A 27,437-nucleotide genomic window follows, 5' to 3' on the forward strand; every position below is an offset into this window, starting at 1 on the left:
TGTACTGGATTAGCCAAATAAGATAATCAAGAAATCAAACCAAAACCTGGTGCCCGCCGGTGTTTTCCCAGCCAATGATAGGCAGGCGGAGACCCGAGAGAGTTACGGTCATCCTCCTTAAACAAACATCACCCGTCTCCAACTTGGGCCGCCAGTTGCGTGCGGACCCCCACCTCCAGCCCCTAGCCCCCAGCCCCCAGCCCAGACGCAGTTCAGGTCAGTTCGGGTCGGGTCGGATGGGGGTGGGGCGGGGTGGACTCGGACCTCGCACCTGTTCCACCTCCAGGTGTTTGGATCTGGAGCTGTATCCCGCAGGAAGCCGTCGGCCGACGGTCCGCAGAGCCACCAACTGAGGCAGCGGTCTCAGCGCTACCCGTCCCCCGCCCGGGTCACCTTCATCTTGGGGGCCGCCCGCCCGCCAGCCGGTCCGGGAGCGGCGCCGGTCAACCGCAGAGTGCGCGGCGCCCACCACCCCGCTTCGAGGTCGCGCGGACCCGAGCGCAGCCCCCGCGCCGCACGCCCTCCCTCCCCCAATCCGCGGGCCCTGCAGAGAGCGAGCGAGCGAGCCCCTCTCCCCACCGTGTGCCTCCCGCCGCCCTGGTCCCAGGTTCGCGCTCCAGCTCCCCGGGCGCCCTCAGCCCTCCGCGACCCCCTCTCGCGTGGCCGACGCAGCCATCTCCTCGGGTGGCCAGGCTACCGTTTCCTTATCTGAAACGTAGGGACCACAGGGTCTACTCCGTTTACCCTGAATGTGCAAAAAACGAGGGAATGCCATGGCGAGGCCAGTTCCTAATTCTTGGAATTGTGGTTGCGGTGCCCGAGGGGGAGGGGAGCACGCACCTGCGGCCTCCAGGGCAGCGGCTCCGAGCGCCCGCCCCCGCTCCACCCTCCCAGACCGGGAAGCGCAGCCGGCAGACTCGCGCCCTCCCGCCGCGGGTCAGAGCCCGGCGGCCTCGCGGCGACATGGCGTGCGACCACCGCCTCCTGCTGGAGAACGCGCGGCAGGTGGTGTTGGTGTGCGCCCGCGGCGAGCGCTTCCTGGCTGGGGACGCGCTGCGCAGCCTGGCGGTGCTGGAGGGCGCCAGCCTGGTGGTGGGCAGGTAAGGGGCTGCGCGCGCAGGGTGCGGACGCCCTTCGGCCAGGGCTCCCGCTTGCAGCTGGGGCTGGGCGGGGTGGGGGTAGGGTCAGAGCTTCCCTGCGCGCGGAGACCGTGGCGGATCAGCCTCTTAGGCACCTGTGGCTCACTCGCCTAACTGCCTTGGATTTCATTCGGGGAGAAAAAGCGCTCAAGCTGAACATCTTGGGGGTGCACAGCTGGTTAAGGGTCCTTGTCCAGTAACCAGAAAGAGCTGGGGTTCTTTCCAGTGCTTCTTGAAGTGTGACACGGGGGACCACCTTTGTCAAGATAGCCTGTGATGATAATTATACTAATTATTATTAAGAGAGTTCTGACTCCATTCCCTAGCCCCCAAAACTTTTGGATCAGCATCTCTAGGGAGGGAGTTCTGAGACCAGAATTTTTAAAAAGTACCTTTCCCACCCCGTGGTCTGTACCCTAAAGCTTAAAAGGCAATGGATTGACATGGTGGTGGCTTTGGGCGATAGGAAATTAGGATTTGGCCGCCAGAAAAAGGAGGGTTCGTTTCAGCCGCTTCTCTCTTCAGCTCCTGAGATTCCTGCCAGATGGGAGCAGAAGAACAGAGTTTGGGAGGGTGACCTGGAAGGGGGTTGGGTAGGGGTTTGTGTCAGAGGACCCATGGCGTAGGAATTGCACAAGATGAATCGGGGTCACAAACCGACCCGTGCTTATCAGGGTCGCGGAAGGCACAGCTTGCAGGAACTGCGGGTGTGTGTGTGTTTGTCTTTAGTTAATAAAGGGATGAAAACATTCCCAGCATTCCCGTCTTAGCCCGTCGTCTTGTCTTGCTATAATGGAAATACCTGGACAGAGACTCAGTTAGCTCAGCTCAAGAGCTCGGGAAGCCCAGGAGCTCAGCCCTGGCGTCACTTGGTGAGACAGAGAGAGCTAGTGGGCTCCCTCTTCCCCTAGGAAGTCACTAATGCCATCCCAGGACTCCAGCCTCAGGACCTCATCTCATCTCCCAAAGGCCCAACCTGCGAATGTCTGTAACATGTGACTGCCACCCTGTAGGAGTCCTGCCTCGAGTTCCTGACTCCTGCTTGGCCAGACCCAACCCAGCCATTATGGGTATTTGGGGGAGTGAACCAGCAGATGGGTGTTTCTCTCTCCTCAAATAAATAAGCATTAATAAATAAAAGATAAGTTTATTTTGGTGCAAAAAATTTTGAAATCCATGCATGCAATGAGTCTTCAAAAAGTTCATGGGGAATGTGTGTTAGGAAAAAACTATGCATGAATTCCACAAATTTTCATCAAAATATACTTAGCCTTTAAATCTATTTTCCATGACCTATTTGAAGTGCCCTCATGGAAGTTACTGTAAAAAAAAAAAAAGTTAAAATCAGTTAACAGACTCACACACTTGCTTAGAAGGTTGAAAAAAAAAATACCTGTCTAGATTGGAACCACTCTGATTTCAAATAAATAAATAAATAAATCCTTAAAGAGAGAGAGAGAGAGAGCACATTACACACAGAGAGAAGAGGCAGAGAAAGTGAGAGAGAGACAAAGTGAGAGAGAGAGAGGTCTTCCATCCAATGGTTTACTGTCCAATTGGCCACAATGAACGGCCGGAGCTGTGCTGATCCGAAGCCAGGAGTCAGGAGCTTCTTCCGGGTCTCCCACATGGGTGCAGGGGTCCAAGGACTTGGGTCATTTTCTACTGTTTTCCCAGGCCATAGGAGAGAGCTGGATCCAGCAGACAGCTGGAGTAGCCGGAACTTGAACCGGCACCCATATGGAATTCTGGCACTGCAGGTGGTGGCTTTACCCACTACACCACAGTGCCAGCCCCATGTGTAACTCTTTCAAATAAATAAAATCTTTTTAAAAAATTAAAAAATAGTATATAAATAGCTCTCGGCCGGCGCCGCAGCTCAAAAGGCTAATCCTCCACCTAGCGGCGCCGGCACACAGGTTCTAGTCCCGGTCCGGGCGCTGGATTCTGTCCCGGTTGCCCCTCTTCCAGGCCAGCTCCCTGCTGTGGCCTGGGAGTGCAGTGGAGGATGGCCCAAGTGCTTGGGCCCTGCACCCCATGGGAGACCAGGAGAAGCGCCTGGCTCCTGCCTTCAGATCAGCGCAGTGCGCCGGCCGCAGCACGCTGGCCGCAGCGGCCATTGGAGGGTGAACCAATGGCAAAAAAGGAAGACCTTTCTCTCTCTCTCTCTCTCTCTCTCTCTCTCTCTCTCTCACTATCCACTCTGCCTGTCCAAAAAAAAAAAAAAAAAAAAAAAGAGAGCTCTCACTTTCTGGTTCTCAAATGTCCACAATGGATCCAAGAGCTGAGAACCCAATCCAGGTCTGACATATGGGTGGCAGGAGCCTAATGACTTGAGCCATCACTGCTGCCTCCCAAATCTGCATTGGCAGGAAATTGGAGCTAGGAGCTAGAGCTGGGAATCTAGTTCAGGCACTCTGATGTGGGGTGTGGGTGTCTTAACTTGTGCCTTAACTGCTAGGCCAAATGCCTGCCCCAAGGATAGCTAACACATGTGTGTGTGTGTGTGTGTGTGTGTGTGTGTGCATAGTTTATAGCTAATCTTGAAGAAGCTCCTGGAAAGTGACAGAACAAAAGCAGAAACTATCATCCATTTTACAAGTGTCCCATCCAAAGGCTAAAACCAAGATGAAAATGTCTAAGGGAATAAAAAAATGGCAATGAGAATATAGGTTCATACATAAGGACCATTTGTTTTCACACTTCAGAGCAGAGAATAGGCAAAAATGGAAAGTGTTGAAGGAAAAATAAATGAGTGTTTCAACTTTACTCTTAGACACCATAAAGAGCCAGGTGGACAATGAATCATTTTATCCACTCATCAAACTTGGGGCCAGCACTGTGGCAGAGTGGGTTAAACCACCACCTGCTGGAGCCGGTGCTGTGGCTCACTTGGCTAATCCTCCGCCTGCAGCGCCAGCATCCCATTTGGGCACCAAGTTCTAGTCCCAGTTGCTCCTCTTCCAGTCCAGCTCTCTGCTGTGGCCCTGGAGGGCAGTGGAGGATGGCCCAAGTGCTTGGGCCCTGCACCCGCATGAGAGACCAGGAGGAAGCACCTGGCTCCTGGCTTCGGATCAGCGCAGCGCCAGCCATAGCAGCCATCTGGGGAGTGAACCGATGGAAGGAAGACCTTTCTCTCTGTCTCTCTCTCTCATCGTCTATAACTCTGTCAAATTAAAAAAAAAAAAAAAAACCACCGCCTGCACCGATTCGAGTCCTGGCTGCTCCACTTCTGATCCAGCTCTCTGCTAATGCACCTGGGAAAGCAGTGGAAGATGGCACAAGTGCTTGGGCCCCTGCATCCACATGGGAAACCCAGAAGAAGCTCCTGGCTTCAATCTAGCCCCACCCTGGCTGTTGTGGCCATTTGGGGAGTGAACCAGCAGATGAAGGACCTCTCTTTGTCTCTCTCCCCCTCTCTCTGTAACTCTGTCTTTCAAATAAATCTTCAAAAATGCAATAAAAATAAAGAACTTATCAAACTTGTACTGAGAAGTTTGTGTTCAGATCTGGTTCTCTCAAAGAGCTCACAGTCTAGTGGGGGGATAAGCTGCATGAAAAGAGAATCATGACAGTCTGGGGGTGCGAAGGTTGGGAGCTGTGCATGCGGTGGGCTTACAAGACAGGTGCGGAGGGCTGCTGAATCCAACTGGAGGGGTCTCCAGAAGTGTCAGGTTTGTCCATCTGCAAAATGGGGCAGTTTGCACGTTTCAGTAACAACGTATGCATTGGCTCTGAACTTTCAGGAAGCACCTTGAAAGCCACTCACAGAAGCATCCTCCTCCTCCAAACATCATCATGACTGTTGTCATAGGGATAATGACACTTTCATTTCTAACCTAGGTTTTTTTAAGTTTATTTATTTATTTGAAAGTCAGAGTTACAGAGAGAGAGTTAGAGATCTTCCATCCACTGGTTCACTCCCCCAAATGGTACAATGGGCCATGCCGAAGCCAGGAGCCCAGAACTCTGTGCAGAGCTCCCAGGTGTGTGACAGGGGCCCTGGGACATGGGTCGTTATCTGCTGCTTTCCCAAGCGCATTAGCAGGGAGCTGGATCTGAAGCAGAGCGGCCGGACCTCAAAAGCAGCACTCCAGTATGGGTGCTGGCATCACAGCCTCTGGCTTAACCCGCTGTTCCACAAGACCAGACCCTAGTTAGCCTGCTAGTTTGCTTTACTAATTCCAAAAGATTCTGTTGGATTGTTCTTCCTAAACTTTTCAAAATAGAAAGCTGATAAAAACAGTAACACAATCCCTGCTCCTTGTTGTCCTTAAAATGTACATGTGATACATGTTCATTGTAGAAAAAATGAGAAACTATAGATGAACTAAGAAGAAAAAAAAATCACTAAACTCCACCTACTATTTAGTGAACTAATGCCAACATTTAGGTATTTCTTCTTTCAGATGTTTTCCCATGAAAATAGAGTCATCTAAAAATATTTTGGAAAAGGAATTTGTATATTGTTTTGTATCTTTTTTCCCACTTAGTAATAAATAGTAAAAATCTCACCATAGCACTACCACATATATTTGTGATTTTTAAAAAAGTTTATTTATTTATTTGAAGAGCAGAGAGAACAGAGAATGATAGGGGAAGAGAGAGAGGGCGAGAGAGAGAGAGAGAGAGAGAGAGGTCTTCTATCTGCTGGTTCACTCCCCAAATGTGCACAACAGCCAGGGCTGGACCAGGCCAAAGTCAGGAGCCTGGAATTCTGCTCGGGCCTCTGATGGGGCAGAGAGGGACCCAAGTACTTGATGCATTATCTGCTGCTCCACACACACTAGCAGGAAGCTTGCCCAGAAGTGGAGGCAAGACTTGAATCCTGCTCTGAGGGGGGATGTGGTTGTTCACGCAAGTAGTGACTTAACCCATTGCGCCACAATGCCCACCACCATCTTTGCAATTTTTTTTTCTTTGACAGGCAGAGTTAGACAGTGAGAGAGAGAGAGAGAGAGACAGAGAGAAAGGTCTTCCTTCCGTTGGTTTCACCCCCTAAATGGCCGCCACGGCCAGCACGCAGCACTGATCCGAAGCCAGGAGCCAGGTGCTTCCTCCTGGTCTCCCATGCAGGTACAAGGCCCAAGCAATTGGGCCACAGCAGAGAGCTGGACTGGAAGAGGAACAACCAGGACAGAACCGGCGCCCCAACTGGGACTAGAACCCGAAGTGCCAGTGCCGCAGGCGGAGGATTAGCCTAGTGAGCCGCGGCACTGGCTGAATCTTTGTAATTTTTAATGACTACCTGAAAGAAAATACTTTTGGGGGAGTGCTTCTAGCTTCTTTCAGTAACTGTCCATGGATGCATGCCTTTGTTCAAACGTGGTAAGCAGGAATCCACCAGTGAGTGAGTGCCAGGCATTCTTAGAAGGTAGATGAGCATGTGATTGGTGGGGACAGGAAGAAGATCCAGTGCCCTCAAAATTCTCCTCCCACACGATCGAGGCTGTTAGATTTATTTCTTAGGTTTGACCTCACTTAAACACCAACAACCCTTCTTAAAGCTGTGCCAGTCATTAACTCTCCACATAGAACAGTTGATCAGCTCTTTTGTCTTTTGATCCTGGGTAATACAGCTTCATGCCAGGAGACGTCCTTTCCTGTTCAAAGGTCAACTCCCAATCCTGCCATCTTCCCACCGTAAGATTCACAGCACAGTGGCAGCCTAACTAAGCAGACTGGGTAAAAGCTATTAACAGTGACAACAAGTGTCAGCTGGGATGCTAAAGTAAACTTCAAAACTTAGGGTTTTATCCTACCCCTAGGTTGGTCTTTCCATCATTTCTTCTTCCCCTTTCATGATAGCTGTTTTTCTCCTGGGGAATCCGTTCCTCCACCCTTGTATCCTGTTAGGTTACTCCAACCACTTCAGAATTCCATCCCGCCCCCACTGCCCACAACATTTTTAGCTCTCAGCAGAATGACTTTCAAGTCTGGAAGCACTGGTTTACAGTGAGTAACAAAGACTCAACATAGCAGGAGTCTCTTTCTGTCCTGGGTAGATCCAGAGGCAGGCTTCAGCGCACTCTGCAGAGCCAGTCCTTGGCATCCGGGCCCCTTCTATCTTGCTCTGCTGTGCATGAGACAAGATGACTGCTCCATTTCTAGTTATGGTGTTTGTGTTCCAGCCAATAAGAACAGGAAAAGAAAACAATCCTATTGGCTAGAGTTTAGTCACATGGTCACCACTGGCTAATGGGAGGCTGGGAAATGTAGTCTTTATTCTGGGTGGTCTTGTGTCTAGCTAAAGCATAGCATCCTATCACTGTGGGAAAAGGGAACATTGATCCTGGGGAACAATTAGCAGTCTGTGCTACACATGGCTTTTTGGCTTGAATATGGGTACAGGCACTTTTCCAAGACTCAAGTTCAAGAAGGAAACACAATAAATGTTGATGACAGATACCAAGTCACCCAGAACCATTTTAAATTGCTAGTTGAGTTTCTCACATTTCTGGAGCTTTAGTAATTATTTCTTGATTTTCTTTCTCAGTGATGGGTTTATAAAAGCTATTGGTCCTGCTGATGCTATCCAAAGACAGTTTGCTGAAGAAACTTTTGAAGAAAGAATTGACTGCTCTGGGAAATGTATCCTACCAGGTACTTCTTTCTCCATGTGGGTCTCCCACGTGGGTGCAGGGACCCAAGAGCTTGCCGCTATCTTCTGCTACATTCCCAGGCACAGTAGCAGGGAGCCGAATGGAAGTGAAGTAGCTGGGAGTCAAGTCAGCGCCCATGTAGGATGATGGCACCACAGGTGGTGGTTTAACTCACTGCACCACAATGTCAGTCCCGAAGGGTTTCTATCTTATGGTTCTTGAGGGTCAGGAGACAAAGCCAGGGTGAAATATTATGAGAAAAAAAATTGAATATAATAAAAAGCAACAGGAATAGAGACTTTTGATTTTAGTCCAATCAGAACCATTAATGAGTCATTTATTCCCTAAGGTATTTTAAGTATTCCAGAAAGACAAGCTTGACTAAATTATACCTGGATAGTGAGAAGTTCCAACTGGTTGCTTCATAGTTTCTTTTTAGTTGAGATACATTTTTTTCTTGAAGATGGATTCATTGTTCTGATCTCACATTTTTTCCTTCTCAAAGTTGGGGAGGGGATCATGTTATTCTGTTTTTGTACCTGAATTATTTATTGGTGACACATTCGTTGGTTGTGCTCAACTGATGGGTTTGTAAAAGCTTATTTGGTCATCATAGACATATTGAGCAAAAAGAACTGCATGTATTTCACTAAGGGATATTTTCAATATGCTGAGTTACCTTCTGTGTGAGAATCTTCTCCAACAGCCTTGCAGAGAGGTGTAGATGAGCTGTCTCTGTTGAGAGAACCACAAGTTCCTACTCGCGCATCTTCCTCCCAGAGAGATGGCCACCGTCATGCTTTCCTAAGAGCACCATGGTGTAGTGTGCTTGCCACAAAGGCTTTTCATTTCCTAACTTTGAGATGACTGATTTACCGATTGCAGGTTTGGTGGATGCGCACACTCATCCCGTCTGGGCCGGTGAAAGAGTTCACGAGTTTGCGATGAAGGTAACTGCAGCAAAGAATGGCAAAGCAAAATAAAACTTTCCTAAAAAGTTAATAGGCTGTCAAGTTTTGCCACACACGCCACCCTATCTTTTTAATGGATATTTTTACTTGCCTAGGTGTGAAAAACTTATTTGTAACTGCCCCAGATCTTTACATTATGTACAGGACTAGCAATCATTTTAAATGCAATAGTCTTGGAAAGTTTTAGCTGAGAATCCTTTTAAAGCAGAGCTGTTTTCTCCTTTCCCTTCTCCCCATTCCAAACCACTGCCTCTAAGAGCCTTTGAAAGTACTCCAAGAAACAATTTGAAAATCACAATTCATTGCGGCCAAATGTGGAAAAATATGGTACTAATAACTAAAATGTCGTATATTGTTCTCTTTTCTAGAAAAAATGAAACATTAAGAACCACAAACTGTAGTTTGTGTCAGTCATATACTATTGTAGCCAACTTCTAAATCCCTGGCCGGAGCTGTTTCCACATTGTTTACAAAACAGAAGACATGCATCCTAGCAGCCGAATTGGATTATGTCAGAAAAAAAATTTATTTTCTTTAGCTGTCATGTACCTTTCTCAACAAACTAGAGCTGGTGGTTCTTAAAAATTATTTTTAGGGGATGCAAGTTTAGCCTAGTGGCTAAGACACCCACATTCCACATTAGAGCATCAGAGTTTGATTCCCAGATTCGGGTCTAGAATGCAGCTTCCTGCCAATGCAGAGCTGGGAGGTAGAAGTGATTGGGTCCCTGCCACCCAGGTGTGAGACCTGGATTGAGTTCCTGGCTCCCACCTGTAGCCCTAGGGCGTTTGGAGAGTGAATCAGTAGATACTGGCTCTCTGTTTCTCTGCCTCTCAAAAAAGTTTTTAAAAATTTTGTTGAATCACAGAATTTTAGAGTTAAAAGCATCCTTAGAGATTCATGTGCTTTCATATTTATATAACTAGAGAGAGTCTGGTCCAGGGAAGGGAAGGGAGTTGACTGAGAGTGGCAGACACCAGATGGCAGCTCGGGCTGGGAGACTCAGCCCTGTGTATTTTGTTCCCACCACACTCTTAGACGCCCGGAGTAAGTGGAGCCCAGCAGGACCCCAGGAAATAGTGCTTGAGTGACAACAGTCAGACTTCAAGCTCTGGTGCCCAAATATTGAGCCATGGAAACTGCCCTGGGTCTCTTTAGTGGAGATTTGAATAATTCTAGTGAGGTTCCCTAAATCGCCCAAACTTTGTGTCCTTGATAATACCGAGGGAGGTAGGCAGGGCTGAGACCCAAATGGTACACACTGGGGCAATTGGGTTGTTAAGATATTGAAATACTCCTATACCAGTTTTTTCATTGCAGCTGCTCTAAAACCCATCACATCTCCCAACTCTGCCACTCCAATCTCTTCCTGCACCCCTGTCCCTCCCCCTTCCTCACCCCTGCCATGCTCCCCACAATCCAGCACCTGGCAAAGTAGGGGCTTCCAGGTCTATGCACATCCTTTCTGGCCTGATGGGTTGGTACCCGTGACACATCACCTCATCGTCATTTTGTAAGGTGATCCTTGGGAGTAGCTGTGGGCAACGCCACTGGTTTGCCCGGCCTAAGGGTAAGCGCTGTGTTCAGTTGGCAGGAGCCACCTACATGGATATTCACCGGGCTGGAGGAGGAATCAACTTCACCGTGGAGCGCACGCGCCAAGCCTCGGAGGAGGAGCTTTTCGGCTCCTTGCAGCAGCGGCTGCGGTGCATGCTGAGGGCAGGGACCACCCTGGTGGAATGCAAGAGCGGATACGGCCTCACCTGGGAATCGGAGCTCAAGATGCTGCGCGTGATTGAGCGCGCCCGGCGCGAGCTGGACATGGGCATCTCGGCCACCTACTGCGGGGCTCACTCGGTGCCCAAGTAATCTCAGCTGGTGGGGCTGGGGTTGTGCGCAGGGCTCGGGGATGGAGGGAAGCTGCGCTGTCCGGGGCTGAGCGCTTTGGGTATGCATTGGGAGCCCAGGAAAGAAGCCTGTGGAAAGCTGTTTGGCTTCTAATGGCCAATAATCCTGCACACGAGATGTTAGGGAGGAGCCTGTGAGCCTCAGGAGTTGGAGTTCTGTAATGAAGAAAGCGGAGGAGATGTGCTGAGCTCTTTGGGTTAGCAAGAAAGCAGGAGCCAACAAAGTCAGCAATGGAGTCATTTCCCCTGATAATAGGAAAACGCTTTAGAGAGGATTAGGAACACCCAGGGGATAGATCACACCTTGCAACCTAGATGAGACTCAGAAGGGCGCCTGGTGGTGTTCACCCAACAGAAAACACTTCAATTGTCCTAAATGTTTTGTAGTCTTCCCTTCGTTTCTATAGTTTCTCCACGTGGCTTTACTGCAGGACTCTGTCTCCTTCTGGGTCTGCATCTTCCTTGTTCTGGGTTCCTTTTGGTCCTGGGATGCATTAATTTTCTTTTAGCTCTTTTAGTTCTGGAACCATGGCTTTCCTCTCCAGAAATCCAAGGAGATAGGTCACACCTTGTAGCCTATCAGCTTCTGTGAAAACACTGAAAATCAATTCTTTTACCAATTTTCAAGAATACAATACATTGTTATTAACTATATTCATCATGTTTAGAAATATAAATTTTTGTGTTAATATTTATCTGCAGAGGAACTAAAAACATTAAACTTCAAAATTCAGAGAATAAATTATGTAGAAAATATTTTCAGTAATTTTTGTTGAAAACTTTTAGCATTTATATTTCTGAAATTAAGCTTTTTTGTTTGTTTCTTTGGGAGGCAGAGAGAGAGACAGACAGCAAGATAGCTCCCATCTGTGTTTACTCCCTAAGTGCCTGCAAAGGCCAGCGCTGGGCTGGGGCCAGCGCTGGGAGCCGAGAACTCAATGCAGGTCTCCCATGTGGGTGGCAGGAACCCAGTTACATGAGCCATCACCTCTGCCTTCCATGGTCTGCAGTGGCAGGAGGCTTGAGTCAGGAGCTGGAGCCAAGACTAAACTCAGGCACTCTGATGTGGGGTGCACGCATCTTCACTGCTAACCACCTGCTCCCCAATGCACTTCTGAATTTTGCATCTTAATCTTCATTGATAAAGCCTGTGCTCAAAGAACAGTGAAATAACACTTCCCAAGTTACATAGGCTGCAAGTGGTCAAGCTCCAAGTTTATCTGACTTCAAGAGCACAGCCCTTCCTAACACAGAACTACTCCAGAATTCTAGAGGCAATGTCAGGGCCTCCTAAGATCTTCCTGCATGGCCCCTGATGGTGAGGCAGGAAACCTCAGATAAATTATGGAGATAGATAAAGGCAAGGCCGTAGACAGGACCCAAGGAAGGCAACCACAGTTGGGTTACCAGGGAAGCCCTCTGAGGGTCCTTGGCAGGAAGACAGCTTTTCAGCCTGGTGGCCCTACTGGCATCGCCAAAGGCAGCGCCATTGTGCTGGAATGAGTGAGGTGTTAGAGTCTCTGTGTTGGGTCGGTGCATACAGAAGTCACGAGGCCTTTGCTTTGCAGATGTGGGTAATAGAGTCTTGAGTTGTAGCTTTGATTCTTCCTCTACCTTCCTGAGGTTTGATGTCTTTTACCTGTACTGTATTCCAGGTTTTCCAAGTGCTGAGTAGCTCTCCATTACTCTATATATTTGTCTATGATAATCTCATTTTCTTCTCTCAGAGGAAAAACCGCCTCGGAAGCTGCTGCTGACATTGTCAGTAACCACCTCCCAAAGCTGAAAGAACTTGGCAGAAAGGGAGAAATACACGTTGACAATATAGATGTGTTCTGCGAGAAGGGTGTCTTTGACCTTGAGTCCACCAGAAGGATTCTTCAGAGTGGAAAAGAGATCGGGTTGCAGATTAACTTCCATGGGGATGAACTTCACCCAATGAAGGCCGCCGAGGTATGGTCAACCTTTGACTTCCCCTTTGTCCACGCTCATTCTTCACATCCGTGCAGTGGAAAACTGAATTTGTTTTTTCAAAGTTAGCAGAAGCCTTCAGAAAAGATAGAAAATAGGGAAATTTGTTTGGACAATAAGTGGATGGGTCGAGTTGGCTCTGACCTCTCTTGGAGACTTAATTTTTTGTTGATTATTTCTTTGTGTTACCATCTACTGGTGACATTAATAGGAAAGGAAGTCCTTCTGTGATCTCCTATGCTAAATGCACTTCATATTTGTGGTCATACACAATCACACTGGCAAAGTAGACTAGTTTCCCATGAAGCTTCTAGGATCATTCGGGGAGACAAGCAGATGCATGTTGGTGGAACAGAGACAATTAGCAGCCACAGGGACAATTTCCCAGTCCACATATCTTGCCCAGATTCATTAATCATGCTTTCAACCATTATTGAAGTGTGTGCCGTGTGCGAGGCACTGCGCCAGGCATTGAGAATCCAGCAGCGAGTAAGATGGTCCCTGCAGTTGTGAGTCGAAGCCTCTCTCCTCTAAACCCTGGAGCTAAATAAACAGCAGCCCTTGGGGTGTAAACACCAATGCAGGCACCTCACCTGCACCCCAACCATAACGTGTCCAACTTGCTCTCTTCATACCACTTCCAAATCTTGGTCTGGGTTCCCTGTCTGGTGAATAACACCATCATCTGTCTGTTGCCTAAGTCAAACCCTTGAACATCGTTTTCACTCCTTCCTCCCCCTCACATTTCAGCCAACCACCAAGCCTTCCCAGTCCTCCTCCTTAGTAGCCCTGGATTAACTTCTCTCACCTTCACCTGGGTTCCTGCATCAGCCGTCCCCCTGTGTCCAATCTTGGCTCCACTTTAATCCATTCTCTCAGTGCCTCTTAATCCTTCCCTTCCATTGCTTAAAACCGCAAAAATCCTGATCAGTACTCTTAGGACAAACTCCAAACCCAACACATGACTTGTCAGGCTCCCAGCCCTTGATTGTCTCTCTATTGGCCCATACTCCGTCACCATTTTCACCTCCTGTACCCTCTTGACCATGAACTAGCCACCATAAACTACTGCTAAAACCCCATGCCTTTGTCCATGTTGTTTCTCTGACCTGAACTCTCTCTTTTTTTGGCTAATTCTACCTCCATTCTATGTTTTAATCTTAGCTACCATTTTTCATGGACTCCTTCCCAGACTTCTCCAAGAGTAAGTTATGGCCTGTCCCTGTCCTTATCCCACTGGGCTAACTGAGCCATCCCTGCTGGACTATAAACACACTGGGGATTGCACCCATTACTTGCGTATCCCCATTCCTAGAGGTCAGAACAACACCTAGAGTTCAGATGGCCTTTCATAAGTAAATATTTCTTGACTGTTTGCTGAATGAATGCAAGCTGGATGATGAGCAAGATACCTTGGTTGTAGAGAGTGATGGATTAAATCAATAGAGGCCAATACCCAGAATGAGCTAATCAAGTTTGCAAGAGTGAAAGTGATTCCAAGGTCAGAAAGAAACTCCTCTTGGGGAACATAGTCTGTCCTGTAGAACATCAGGCTCCCCCAAACCCCCTCCAAATTACTCTTGAACCTGAACAAGCTCTTATGAGAGGGTCAGCCCCTCCTTGCCTTGGCAATGAGCATTGCAGACTTCCAGGGTCACAGCATAACATCAAGTATCAGTCTGCTTTCCCTTCCTTGGAATGCTTAACCCTTCACCTTTCAGCCTGGAGCATTTGCATGTCTGTGTGTGTGAGAGAAGTTTTGTCCAGTTAGGGATAAAGGCTATGATTTGAACTTGAGATGCAGCCTACTTTATTGCAATGCTTACGTTATCATCACAGGAGTACCTTGTCTTGGTTTTCCTCTAACCATCTAGCCCCAATTTTTTATCTGGTAAAAAGCCAAGTTCAATTTGTATTCCCCAATTGTACATATGATTCAACATTTTTTTTTATTTTAAGAGATTTTTTAATTTATTTGAAAGGCAGAGGAAGAGAGAGAGAGAGAGAGTCTTCCATCTGCTGGTTCACTCCCCAAATAGCCACAACGGCCAGAGCTGGACCTGATTCTGGGTCTCCCATGTGAGTGCAGGTGCCCAAGCACTTGGGCCATCCTCTAGTGCTTTCTCAGGCCATAGCAGAGAGCTGGATCAGAAGTGGAGCAGTCGGAACTCGAACTGGTGCCCATATGGGATGCTGGCTTTACCCGCCATGCCACAGCGCTAACCCTGATTCTATATTTTAAAAGCTTGTTTTATTAACTGTTCCCTTTTTACTGAGTGCAGTGGAATTCCAAAATACCATTTTATGTTTTAATGTATTTTTATGGTACATTTTGTGTACTGTATTATGCTTTTATGTGCTCTAATAATTAGATTTTATGATCATTATTATTCTGAGCTTTATTCTGATCCACAAAACTCAAAGTTTTGCTTCAGAAAATGTCTGAAGGCATTTGTGTTTAAGAATAGCTTTTTCGAAGTGCAGTAACATTTAATCACTGTATGTTAGTTTTAGACCATAAGAGATAGCTTATTAATACTTGATTCTGACTATATCAAGAAAAACAATTTCCAATATTCTGAGAATAGAATTTATGTCATTCAGGGCCAGTGATGTGGCTTAGTGGGTAAAGCCGCCACCTGTGGTGCTGACATCCAGTATGGGAGCTGGTTCAAGTCCTGGCTGCTCCAATTCCTATCCAGCTCTCTGCTATGGCCTGGGAAAGCAGTAGAAGATGGCCCAGGTCCTTGGGCCCTTGTACCCACATAGGAGACCTGGAAGAAGCTCCTAGTTCCTGGCTTTGAATCCCGCCCAGCTCCGGCCATTGTGGCCATTTGGGGAGTGAACCAGTGGATGGAAGACCTCTCTCTCTCTCTGTCTCTGTCTCTGTCTCTCTCTCTTCCTCTCTCTTTCCCTCTCTCCACCCTGCCTCTCTGTAACTCTGCCTTTCAAATAAATAAATAAATATTTTTTAAAAATTAATTTACGTCATTCTTCTCATTTATTCTTCATTCTTAGTGATGAAATGTTCCAATTCATCGCATATTTAGCAATGAGTCTCTGTACCAGTGAGTGTTTACTTAGGGTAGTCACTGAACTGTGTGAGACAGTTTTTTCTTGTTATGTCATTTGAAGAAGCACTCAAGCTGATTTTCAAATGAATGGCCACCATTTGCCCTTTTCCCATTGAGGGCTTGTGTTGACAAGAAGTAGTTTGACAAAACATCTTGATGGAGGGCTACTTTTTTGATTTTGGAAGGAGAAACAATTTCATTATGCTTTATTGGTTTGTTGTTGCTGTTAGCTGAATCTGTCCCCCTCTGCCTGCTCCCCTTAGCTTGGGGCTGAGCTGGGAGCCCAAGCCATCAGCCACCTGGAGGAAGTGAGTGCTGAAGGCATCGCGGCCATGGCAGTGGCCAGGTCCTCCGCCGTCCTCCTGCCCACCACGGCCTACATGCTGAGGTAAGGTGTCTCACCCTGACACAGAGCTGCCAGGCAGTGAAAGGTTCTTCCCAGGAGCCTGAGCTTGCAGATGGTCCCATCACTGTGTTCAGGATGCAGAGGAAGAGTGCTGAGCTCACAAGGGGGCCAGCTCTGCAGTGGTGCTCCCAAGTAAGTTCCCAGAGGAGGGCGCTTAGACCCCTCGCTGTTGAGTGGAGGGCTTCTGGAGAAAAGGGATGTATTCTTTTTCCTTTTGTTCCCAGATTTGGAATTTTTCAATTTAAATAAGCAGTATGCAGTGTTTTTATGATGAGAAAGTAAAGATATAGGCTCTTTACTCTTAAAGACATTTGTAAGATGGTAGGGGTATCTATCAGTACACTGATCCTTCAGTACCCTGGGGGAATTCATCCCAGACCCCCTTCCGGGTGCTCAAGTCCCTTACGTACAGATGCACAGAATGTATGCACACGCTCCTGGGTACTGTCAGTCACCCATAGAGCACTTATAGTACCTAATGCGATGCAAACACCACATCACCAGTTATTACACTGTATTGCCTAGGGAAGGAAGAAGAAAAAGAGTCCATACAAGTTCAGTACAGATGCATTTTCCCCCAAATATTTTCTACCCAGGGTTGGTAGAGCTCACAAAGGTGGACCCAGAGATACTGAGGACCGACTGTATTCAGAATCTGAATGAGCAGAGCAATGATAGATGGAAGACAGATCTTCCATCCATGGGTTCACTCCCCAAATGCCCACAACTAGAGCTGAGCCAGGCCAAAGGCGAGAGCCTGGAATTCAATCTGGGTCTCCCATGAGTACAGGGTCGGATTACTTGGGCCATCACTGTCTGCCTCCCAAGGAGCATATCAGCAGGAAGCTGGAATGAGGAGCGGGAGCTGGGAGTCAAACCTAGCCACTCCCATAAAGGACAAGAGTGTCCCAAGTGGTGACATAGGTGCTGTACCAAATACTCATTCCTAGGAGGCCAGTGCTGTGGCATAGCAGGTAAAGCTGCCACCTGCAGTGCTGGCATCCCATCCAGCTCTCTGCTGTAGCCTGAGAAAGCAGTGAAAGATGGCTCAAGTCCTTGGGCCCCTACACCTGCAGGGAGACCTAGAAGAAGCTTCTGGCTCCTGGCTTTGGATCAGTATAGCTCCAGCCATTGGAGCCATCTGGGGATTGAACCAGAGAATGGAAGACTCTCTGCCTCTGCTTCTCTGTAACTCTGTCTCTCAAATAAATAAATAAATCTTTAAAAGGAAAAATAATCATTCCTTGAGAAAGGGATATCCCTCAAGAAAGGAATATTTCAGTGATTTTCCTCAACTTTATTTTGATTTCACATATATACATATCCTATAGTTTTTTAATTATAGTTATTAAAGAGTAGAAGCAATGTAGACTATCATCAAGAAATATCAATAATTTGTAACAGTATGACCAGTTGGTTTTCTTACAAATCTTGATAACCTTCAACCTAAGTCATCAATCAATATGTAATTTGGTTAATTTTCTACCCCAAAGAATAAATTTTTAACAAAAAATTAACCCACAAAAAACAAAAACTAAAACATAGAAGATTTCCTTTAACTCACTTTGAATCTCTTAACATGAAACAAAAATCAGAGACTGTGCTACAGAAAGATCCTTCAGCATTAAATATCTGAACCTTGCAGCAGGTGTTCTGTCTCATGTTCAAGACACTGGTGAAGATGCCTGTATGCTGCTGTCCTTGTGGTGCAGCAGGTTAAGCCACAGCCCGCGATGCTGGCATCCCATGTGGGCGCTGGTTTGAGACCCAGCTTCTCCTGCTTATGGCCTGGGAAAGCAGCGGAAGATGGCCTAAATGCTTAGGCCCCTGCATCCACATGGGAGACCCAGAATAAGCTCCTGGCTCCTGGCTTCAGATCAGCAGCCATTTGGGAAGTAAACCAGCAGATGGAAGGTCTCAGTCTCTCCTCTCTCTGTAACTCTGCCTTTCTTTCTCTCTCTCTCTCTTTCTTTCTTCCTTTCTTTCTAAGATTTATTTATTTACTTGAAAGTCAATTACACAGGGAGAGGAAAGGCAGAGAGAGAGAGAGAGAGAGAGGTCTTCTATCCACTGGTTCACTCCCCAAGCGGCCACAACAGCCGGAGCTGTGCCAATCCGAAGCCAGGAGCCAGGAGCTTCTTCCAAGTCTCCCACGTGGGTACGGGGGCCCAAGGACTTGGGCCATCTTCTACTGCTTTCCCAGGCCATAGCAGAGAGCTGGATCAGAAGTGGAGCAGCCGGGACTCGAACCGGCGCCCATATGGGATGCTGGCACCACAGGTGGCAGCTCTACCTGCTACGCCACAGCGCTGGCCCCATCTGCCTTTCAAATAAATAAAAAATAAATCTTAAAAGAAGATGCCTGCATCCTATGTCAGAGTGCCTGGGTTCAATTCCTGGCTCTGGCTCCCAAGTCTAGCTTCCCGCTAATGCACACCCTGGAGGCAACAGTGATGGCTCAAATGGTTCAGTCCCTGCCACTCACAGGAGAGACTTGGACTGAGTTCCTATCTCCCAGATTTGGTCTGGTCTGGACCTGGGCAATGTGGGCATTTGAGGAGTAAACCAGCAGGTGAAAGGTCTCTCTGTTATCTATCTCAAATAATCAAAAAGAAATTTTTTTGGCCAGCGCTACAGCTCACTAGGCAAATCCTCCACCTGTGGCACCGGCACACTGGGTTCTAGTCCCAGTTGGGGCGCTGGGTTCTAGTCCTGGTTGCTCCTCTTCCAGTCTAGCTCTCTGCTGTAGCCCGGGAGTGTAGTGGAGGATGGCCCAGGTGCTTGGGCCCTGCACCCTTATGGGAGACCAGGAGGAAGCACCTGGCTCCTGGCTTCAGATCGGCTCAGCGCACCGGTCGTAGCGGCCACTTGAGGGGTGAACCAACAGAAGGAAGACCTTTCTCTCTGTCTCTTTCTCTCACTGTCTAACTCTGCCTGTCAAAAAAAATTTTTTTTAATGTATGAACGTTGTTCCTATGCCAGCGGCAGCTGCTGTCTGCCTTTTGTGCAGGTCGGGGTGGCAGTCTGTGTGGACAGCAAGGGCAGTCAAGGGAAGGCCCCACTCTTCTCCCTGGCCTGCTTCTCTGTTCTGTGAGATTTTCAGATCTTTCCGTCAGAGCCCCTCCTGCCACTCCGCGGCCTCCTTTCATCGTGCCTTTTAGGGATGATGGTGTATACCCTTTCCGTCACCTTAGTTTGTTTTTAGGGCGCTCCCTCACTGTGTTTATGACTTCACTCCTTAACCCCTAAGTAGTCCTGGAAGGGGACAGGAGGCCCTCGGAATGGCTGGCAGGGACGTTGGCAGCCGTGGCAGTCTACCACGTAGCCACAGTTTTGCTCCAGAGTTTTCAGTTAGCCGCTGTTCACTGCAGCCCGACAATATTAAATGGAAAATCCCAGAAATAAGCAATGCATATATTTTAAATGACTTCTATTATAGTATATTGTTATAATTATTCTATTTTAGTATTGTTAATAGTGTCCTGCCTAATTTATAAATTAAACTGTCATAGGTGTGTGAATATATTTATACATATATATGTATATATGAGGACATGCTACTGAATTTATATATGAATGTTTAGGGGTCAGTACGTTTATTATAAGGTTCAGTTATGTATGAATTTATATGCTGACTTTGTAGGGTTCTGTTTCAGGCATCCTCGGGGTCTTGGGGCATACCCGAGGGTAAGGGGTGGGTGCTGTATGCGCTCTCCTCACCTCTCACTCCGCTTCACACACTCTGCTCCTACTTATCCTCATTGGGAAACGTTGCTTTAAGTGGTCCTGCCAGTTATCACCGCTAGACCAGGACTCCCACAGGGGCACGAGTCAGCACAGCACCCCCGCTGCCTCATTGTTTTACATGTCAGTACAACGCGAGCAGAGAGGCCTACTCGATGCCAGGCTCTGCTCTCGGTGGTCAGGTTGGAGCCACAAATGAACCGAGTCTTGGTGCTCCAGGAACTTGCTTTCTAAATGGGCAGACAGACATGGTGCAGGTAAACAAGTAAATATATAAAATATCAGATGGTGCTAAGTGCTGTGAACAAAAATCAAAGCGATAGGGCTGGTGCTGTGGCACAGTAGGCTAAGCCTCAGCCTGTGGCACCTGCATCCCGTATGGGCACCAGTCCGAGTCCCAACTGCTCTGCTTTTGATCCAGCTCCCTGCTAATGCACCTGGGAAAGCAGTGGAAGATGGCCCAAGTGCTTGGGGCCCTGTACCCACGTGGGAGACCTGGAGGCTCAGCCCTGGCCGTTGTGGCCAATTGGGGAGTGTACCAGCAGATGGAAGATCTGTCTCTTTCTCTCCTTCTCTCTCTCTATCTCTGGCTTTCAAATACATAAATTTTTTTAAAAATCAAAGTGAGGGGTGAGTATAGCGTGTTTGGGGAGAAGGGCTGTGTTTCCAGGTCGTGAGGGTGGGGAGCCTCTCTGATGACGCAGTGTGTGAGCAGAGGCTGAGAGGAAGGGAGGGGTGAACCCCATCTGGGGAAGGAGCTGTGGTCTGGACAGAGAGTGAGCCGTGAAAGGAATGTGTTCCGAGAACAAGAGAGGGGCCAGAGGCGCAGGCATCTGGTACAGCGGTTAAGCCACCGCTTGAGACACCCACGTCCCATGCCAGAATGTCTGGGTTCAGGTCCTGGCCGCACTGCCAATTCCAGTTGCCGGCTCGTGCAGACCCTGGGAGGCAGTGGTGCTGGCCCGAGTCATCAGGTTCCTGACTTCCACATGACCCAGCCCTGGCTGTTGCAGGCATCTGGGGGAGTGAATCAGTAGATGGGAACTCTGTCTGTCTGTCTCTCCAATAAAACAAACAGCAAAACGCAAGCGAGGCCACAGAGACACCTGACGAAGGAGGGGACAGTAGGAGCAAGGTCAGAGGAGGGACAGACTTTGTCGGACTTTGAATCCATGGTCTGGACCCCAGAGAGCCACTGGAATGTTTTTTTTACCAGCACAGCGTCATGGTCTGACTTGTTTTTTGGCAAACTCTCTGGCTGCTCTATCGAGGGCAGATCAGATATGCAGTGGCTAATAGGACAGCCTGGGTCCCTGTCTCTAGGGACTTGCACACAGTTGGGCCCACAGAAGTTCTGGACAGGTGCGTACTTCCGCCTGGGTAACCAGCAGGAAGGAGAGTGGACAGCTGGGTGGCAGCTGGGTCTGCTACCATCAGCGCGTTCTGCAGATGCACACAGGTCAAATCGAAAACCCCCGTGTTTGGAGTGTAGCATCAGGCAGGGTCGTGATGAAAGGAAGAAGGCGGGGCTCAGTTTGTGGAGGGCCCTAAGGCCAGCCTGGGTGGACTTCACTGAAAACCTAAACAGAGCCTAACTAATCTGAGTACAGTTGTAAACGTGTTCCACTCTTTGCCACATTTGGTTCCCTCCTGGTGTCATTCATTCATTCATTCATTCAGGCAAAAGTGTTCATTAGTCAGAAACAGGGCTAGGCCTGGGACAAAGAAATTAGAATAAAAAGAAACGCTCTGTCCCGTGGTCCTCAGGCTTGGTTGGACCTCCCGGCACCAGGGGCGGGCACAGTAGGCTAGATACTCAGTAGCTGGCTCAGCAAGGGCACCGAACATTGGAGCCGTTGTCCCAAAACAGCAGCAGTCTGGCATCAGGAGGGCGACATGGAGGAGCCAGGCGCTGTCGGGGCAGGAGGAGGCGGAGGCCTACAGGCACCGCCGGGAAGGCTTCCCAGAAAGCAGACCTGACAACGACTTTCTCCAGGGCGGAGCGCTGGGTGGGCTCCTCTGAGTCCTCTTCTCCACCAGGCCTCAGACCCTCAGCTCAAGTGATTTCATCCCCTCTCGCCAGCCAGCACAGCTGTGAGACTGCGGCCGTCTCTGGCATAGTTTCTGACAGCTCGGAAGTTGCTTCCCCCTCCAAAGGACGACCCTCCCCCAAGAGCACCTGCCCAAGAAGGCTCAGAAGACTTGACTGTTTCAGCCCAAAACCTATGGATGGACAGACAGGCCCCTGAGTCCTCTCTCAGAGCAGATAACTTAAAAACTTTATTATAAGTCCTTTCTCTGCCCCTTGGAGATAACAAATCTTCTACTACCTGGAACTCTCTTTTCAAGGACCTGAAAACCATCTCTTTTTTAAAAAAATATTCATTTATTTTATTTATTAGAAAAACAGAGACCTAGATGATACACTGATCTATCAATCTATTGATAGATGGACAAATAGAGACAGAACTCCGATCCACTGATTCACTTACCCAAGTGCTTACAACAGCTGGGGCTGGGCCAGGGCAAAGCCAGGAGCCTGGACCTCAATCCACATCTCTCATGTGTGTGGTGAGGGCCCAAGTATCACCTGCTCCCAAGGTGTACGTTAGCAGGAAACCGGAGCCAGGTCTGGGACTTGAGCATGGACACTCTAATCTGGGACTTGGGTGTCCCAAGAAACCTCTTCACCTCGGTGCCAGCACCTGCCCCCGAGAGCCGTCTCTTTGAAGGGCAAACATTCGAGGAAACAACTCACTCTTGCTCCAACCCAGCACCTTGCTCTAACCTACACCCCTGCCTCCTGTTCTAAAGATGGAAGTTTGTTTATTCTCCTGATGAATTAATGAACCCATACACCCAGCTGCCATCAACCAAGTGCTTTCTGTAATTGTCTACTTTCCCAACTGCTCAATCCCTGCCTCCACCTCCCTACTCCCTGCCCCTGGTACTCCTTTTAATTTCTTTTTTCTTTTTTGACAGGCAGAGTGGACAGTGAGAGAGAGAGAGAGACAGAGAGAAAGGTCTTCCTTTTTGCCGTTGGTTCACCCTCCAATGGCCGCCACGGCTGGCACGCTGCGGCCGGCACACTGCGCTGATCTGAAGGCAGGAGCCAGGTGCTTCTCCTGGTCTCCCATGGGGTGCAGGGTCCAAGCACTTGGGCCATCCTCCACTGCCTTCCCGGGCCACAGCAGAGAGCTGGCCTGGAAGAGGGGCAACCGGGACAGAATCCGGCGCCCCAACCGGGACTAGAACCCTGTGTGCCAGCGCTGCTAGGTGGAGGATTAGCCTATTGAGCCACGGCACTGGCCTTGGTACTCCTTTTAAAACATCAGTTCCCTCTGCAGCGTTCAGTTCACATGAGCTCCTTTTTTTCTGTTGCAGTGGTTACTACTGAATTAAATCTGTCCTTATCACTTTAACTAGGATGCAGCTGTGTGTACCTTTGATGTAACTTTTTAGTATGTCCTGAAGAATAAAGAATATTTTGTCAAGGATGTCAGGGCAGTGCCTAATCCAGGAAGAAACACAAACATTTTACACATTAGATTCTTGGTGTTTTGTCTGGCTCCACTACTTAACCTTAAGCTTGTTTCTTCCAGAACATGAAGGGGTTGGACATTTCAAGTTCTCTTCCATTATCAACATCTATTCTGCAAGAGTCCCATCCCCAGAGACTGACATTTTTTCTTCTTCCCTGTAGACTGAAGCAGCCTCAAGCCAGGAAGATGTTAGATGAAGGTGTAATAGTCGCTCTGGGCAGTGATTTCAACCCTAACGCCTACTGCTTTTCAATGGTAATTATTTTTTCTCATGCCTTTCTGAGCAGGGTATCTACCGAGCATATAGGGGATTTAAAACTATTTCTCTAGGTGTTAAGAAATATAAAGATCTAAAAATGTAGATAATCTAAACTATTTTTCTGTGACACAAGAAAAACGTGTAGGTAATAGATAATTGAATTTTTTTCCTGCACCACATGGATGCCTCCAGGTACGGAGACAGGAGAGCAGCTTTTATTTGTGTTATTTTCCGAGTCAGCCTCTATCATTCTGCTTTTACAGTTCATTCATTTTCCTTCTCCAAAAAATAGTGTCAACAAAGAGGTTTTAATAAGTAAGGGTGCAGGTAAGTTCCATCTGACACAGGAAGTGGTCTTGAAAAGTTTCAAGTCAATGTTAAATATACTATATAAAGGAGTTGTTTCCAAAGATGAGAACTATCGCTCCCCCTCTTTGCGGAGGAACGACACTAGACCCTGTGCTGTTCTTTCGTCTGCTCAACCCTTCCCGGGTTTGCTGCTGGTCCTTCCCGGGTTGGCTGGCAACCCCTCCACCTCCGTGGAGGGGCGGTTCCCCCTGCCACTTTCCCCACTTCCGCGGGGGAGCGGCACACCACCGGCCGGCTCTCTCGGGGGCTGCCCAGATGTTCCTCAGGTGTTCCTTCAGATAGATGTTCCTGGTGCATGTTGTCTCTCTCCTCCTTTATAGTCCTCTTCCACCAATCCCAACTCTGCTACCCACACGCCGAATACGCTGCTCTCCTCCAGTCAGGAGCAGGAGCAGCTCCTGCAGCTTATCAGTCGAACTGGAGGCAGCTTCGTAGAAGTTGTTTACTCCCTTTCAGCACCATATTGTGGGAGAGCAGATGCATAGAATAAGTCTTAATTCCAGTAACTTAGTCTAGTCCGAGTTGCTCCCCACAGAGAACGTTTGTATATAAATTTAGATTTTTCCCCCTAGCGTTGTATCCAATTCCACCTGTGTACTTAACTACCTTTATTTGTTGTGCTGTGTTGAGAAACACCGTGAATAGCAGTTACCATCCTGTTGCTTCCTCTCAATGCTGCTCTTAGCCAATAGTCATGCACTTGGCCTGTGTCAACATGAGGATGTCCATGCCTGAGGCTTTGGCTGCTGCCACCATCAATGCGGCTTATGCCCTGGGAAAGTCTCACACACATGGATCTTTGGAAGTTGGCAAACAGGGAGATCTCATTATCATCAATTCATCCAGGTGAGTGTTCTCCGGCTTTGCTGTTTCGTTTTGTGCCCACTGTGACACGTAGATGAGGTTGAAATCCCTTTTCCACTATTTATTAGCAGAAGGCTCTGTGGAGACTCAGACACTACCCACTCGCCTCTACCTTCATCCTCTTCCAACCAGGAATTTTACCTCCAGGCCCCAAACTGCAAGTTTTTAGGTCTCTTCACTGGTCTTAGGTATTTCTGGCTTCCTGCTCTGTTTACCTAGGCTTTGAACTTGGGCCCTTGGCTTCTGACCTGTTTGTTCTGGCTCCAGGGTGTCTCCCTGGTGCTCATTCATTCCTTCTCTGGCCTCTGATACCTGCTAGATCCCCAAAGCCTAACTCACTTTTCCTGTTTCTGGTTTTTTTCTTTCTTTCTTTTTTTTTCTTTTCTTTTTTTTTTTTTTTTTTTTTTTTTGACAGGTAGAGTTAGACAGTGAGAGAGAGAGACAGAGAGAAAGGTCTTCCTTCTGTTGGTTCACTCCCCAAATGGCCGCTACAGCCCGGCCGGTGCTGCGCCAATTCAAAGCCAGGAGCCAGGTGCTTCTTCCTGGTCTCCCATGTGGGTGCAGAGGCCCAAGCACTTGGGCCATCCTCCACTGCCTTCCCAGGCCACAGCAGAGGGCTGGACTGGAAGAAGAGCAACTGGAACTAAAACTTCGTGCCCATATGGGATGCCAGCACCGCAGGCGGAGGATTAACCAAGTGAACCGGACCCCCCCACCCCGGTTTCTTATTATTCACCCACAGTGTTGCTACTTGCCCCTTCTGTGTGACAACTTGAGTCATATCTCTAAGTGTAAATCATATGACTCCTTGATCATCAAAATCCTACTGGGGCCCTTGAACCTCATGTTCAACAGTGGAGAGTAGCCCTATAACTCTATCCCATGGTAGAAACCAAACTCCTCTATGGAAAATAATTCTGATCTTATAATTCACATATCCCTTCATGAAGCAAATATTTTAAGATCAAGTACTTAAATAATATTATTAACCGATGTTTGATTTATTATTGACCAGTTGTATTCTTATTTTTTAAAACAAGGCATAAACATCAATGACCCGCTCTAAGTCAGTTTTTGAGAATGTGTTTTTTAGATTAGCATTTATTGATAAAGTGATGGCATTGATTTGTATGCATTGAAATGATGTTTGATTTCTTTCTAGATGGGAGCATTTGATTTACCAATTTGGAGGACATCATGAATTAATTGAATATGTTATAGTTAAAGGAAAAGTCATCTATAAAAAGTGATAGATCTGAAGGAAAAAAAAAGATACCTCCACTGTATCAAGTAAGCCAATAGGTTATAGTAAAAGTTAGATACTGCAGTAGCTTATCAGAACTGCGTCGCCTAAACCTGAATATATTCCAGTGTTTTGTTAATCCACCTCAGAAACCCAAGAGGTTGTTTTGTTTTGTTTAACATGTGCACCTGGACTTATGAACAGATAATGAATGTGATGATGTTATGAAAACACATTATCTCACCAGGATCAATTGCAAACAGTCTGAAAATTAACAGAAGCAGGCTTGGCTTGACATTTCCATTTTATGTCTGTATTTCAAATCTCAGCTTTTAGACCACGTATAGGGCACACTGGGGGAAGGAAGGAAATCCAAGTGACAGGCCCCAGAATGAGGTGAAACGGAGCCTTCTCTCAGTAAGCAAACAGTATTTGCTTTCCCTACGCACTTGACCTTCCTACATGCTCGTCCGTCAAATTCATGTCTCCTGAGGGAGTCCTTCCATCCTGAGTGTCTTTTCAACCTTGACAGTGAAGCTTCACAACACAGTCCAGGTTCTGTCTTTTTTAACACAGGGGCCTTCCTACAGTGGATGCATTTTGACCCACCCTAATGATGTAATTTTAAAAAATTGTTTCCAAGTTTTTGATTCTTCACATTACAATTGTATAAAAAAGATTTTCCAGCTCTCAATAAATGTTTGCTATCACTATGACTGTTGTTTCCTTGCAACCTTGGGAGTAGATTAGCAGTGTTGTCTATTAGAGTTTTTAGAACAAAGGCGGATGACTACAAAATTAGTTAAACAGTAGATGGTTATTTATATAAATGGATTTTTTTAAAAAAAGATTTATTTATTTGAAAAGCAGAGCTACAGAGAGGCAGAGGCAGAGAGGGAGACAGAGTCTTCCATCCTCTGGTTCACTCCCCAAACGGCCACAACGGCCGGAGCTGTGCAGATTCAAAGCCAGGAGCCAGGAGCTTCTTCCATGTCTCCCATGTGGGTGGAAGGGCCCAAGGACTAGGGCCATCTTCTACTGCTTTCTCAGGCCATAACAGTAACTGGATTGGAAGTGGAGCAGCTGGGACTTGAACCAGTGCACATATGGGATGCCAGCACTGCAGGCGGCAGCTTTACTTGCTGTGCCACAGCATCAGCCCCTAAAATGTTTTAATCATCTTCATAAGCACAAGTCCTGTGTATTAAGAAGTGATTCACAAGTAAGTATCAGTTGTCCAAATTATTACCAAGTTCAGGGTAAGTAAAACTTGAATTAATGAGGCTTGACTGCATTCAGCATCAACACTTTCTTGGACACCTCTAATAAATCATGCTTTGTCACCT

The 27,437-nt window shown here is 47.6% G+C and overlaps 2 protein-coding genes across 11 annotated transcripts in view; one reads left to right on the top strand and one right to left on the bottom strand.

Annotated features, from left to right (window-relative positions):
- Positions 1 to 976, bottom strand: part of CCDC38 (coiled-coil domain containing 38) — a 70,520-nt gene extending 69,544 nt beyond the window's left edge. For 2 of the 9 annotated variants that reach the window (XM_089308800.1, XM_089308805.1), the window contains exon 1: positions 745 to 833. In XM_089308800.1, the coding sequence (XP_089164926.1) occupies positions 745 to 775 (31 nt within the window). In that variant the 5' untranslated portion in view covers positions 776 to 833. The other 7 variants (XR_016216949.1, XM_089308797.1, XM_089308799.1 and 4 more) reach the window with 7 other exon arrangements.
- Positions 95 to 26,804, top strand: AMDHD1 (amidohydrolase domain containing 1). 2 transcript variants are annotated; one of them, XM_089308807.1, is made up of 9 exons: positions 95 to 216; positions 7,636 to 7,742; positions 8,627 to 8,691; positions 10,300 to 10,577; positions 12,347 to 12,572; positions 15,928 to 16,052; positions 23,518 to 23,611; positions 24,670 to 24,830; positions 26,011 to 26,804. In XM_089308807.1, exons 3-9 carry the CDS (start codon positions 8,686 to 8,688, stop codon positions 26,096 to 26,098), a joined length of 978 nt encoding a protein of 325 aa, XP_089164933.1. In that variant the 5' UTR covers positions 95 to 216; positions 7,636 to 7,742; positions 8,627 to 8,685; the 3' UTR covers positions 26,099 to 26,804. The 2 variants fall into 2 exon arrangements, with proteins under 2 accessions (XP_089164933.1, XP_002711256.3); XM_002711210.6 differs by lacking the exon at positions 95 to 216 and adding an exon at positions 940 to 1,100.
- The last annotated feature ends 633 nt before the right edge of the window (positions 26,805 to 27,437 follow it).

Source organism: Oryctolagus cuniculus, chromosome 11, assembly GCF_051225735.1.
Source record: "Oryctolagus cuniculus isolate XC-2025 breed Fujian yellow rabbit chromosome 11, ASM5122573v1, whole genome shotgun sequence".
Classification (NCBI taxonomy): Eukaryota; Metazoa; Chordata; class Mammalia; order Lagomorpha; family Leporidae; genus Oryctolagus; species Oryctolagus cuniculus.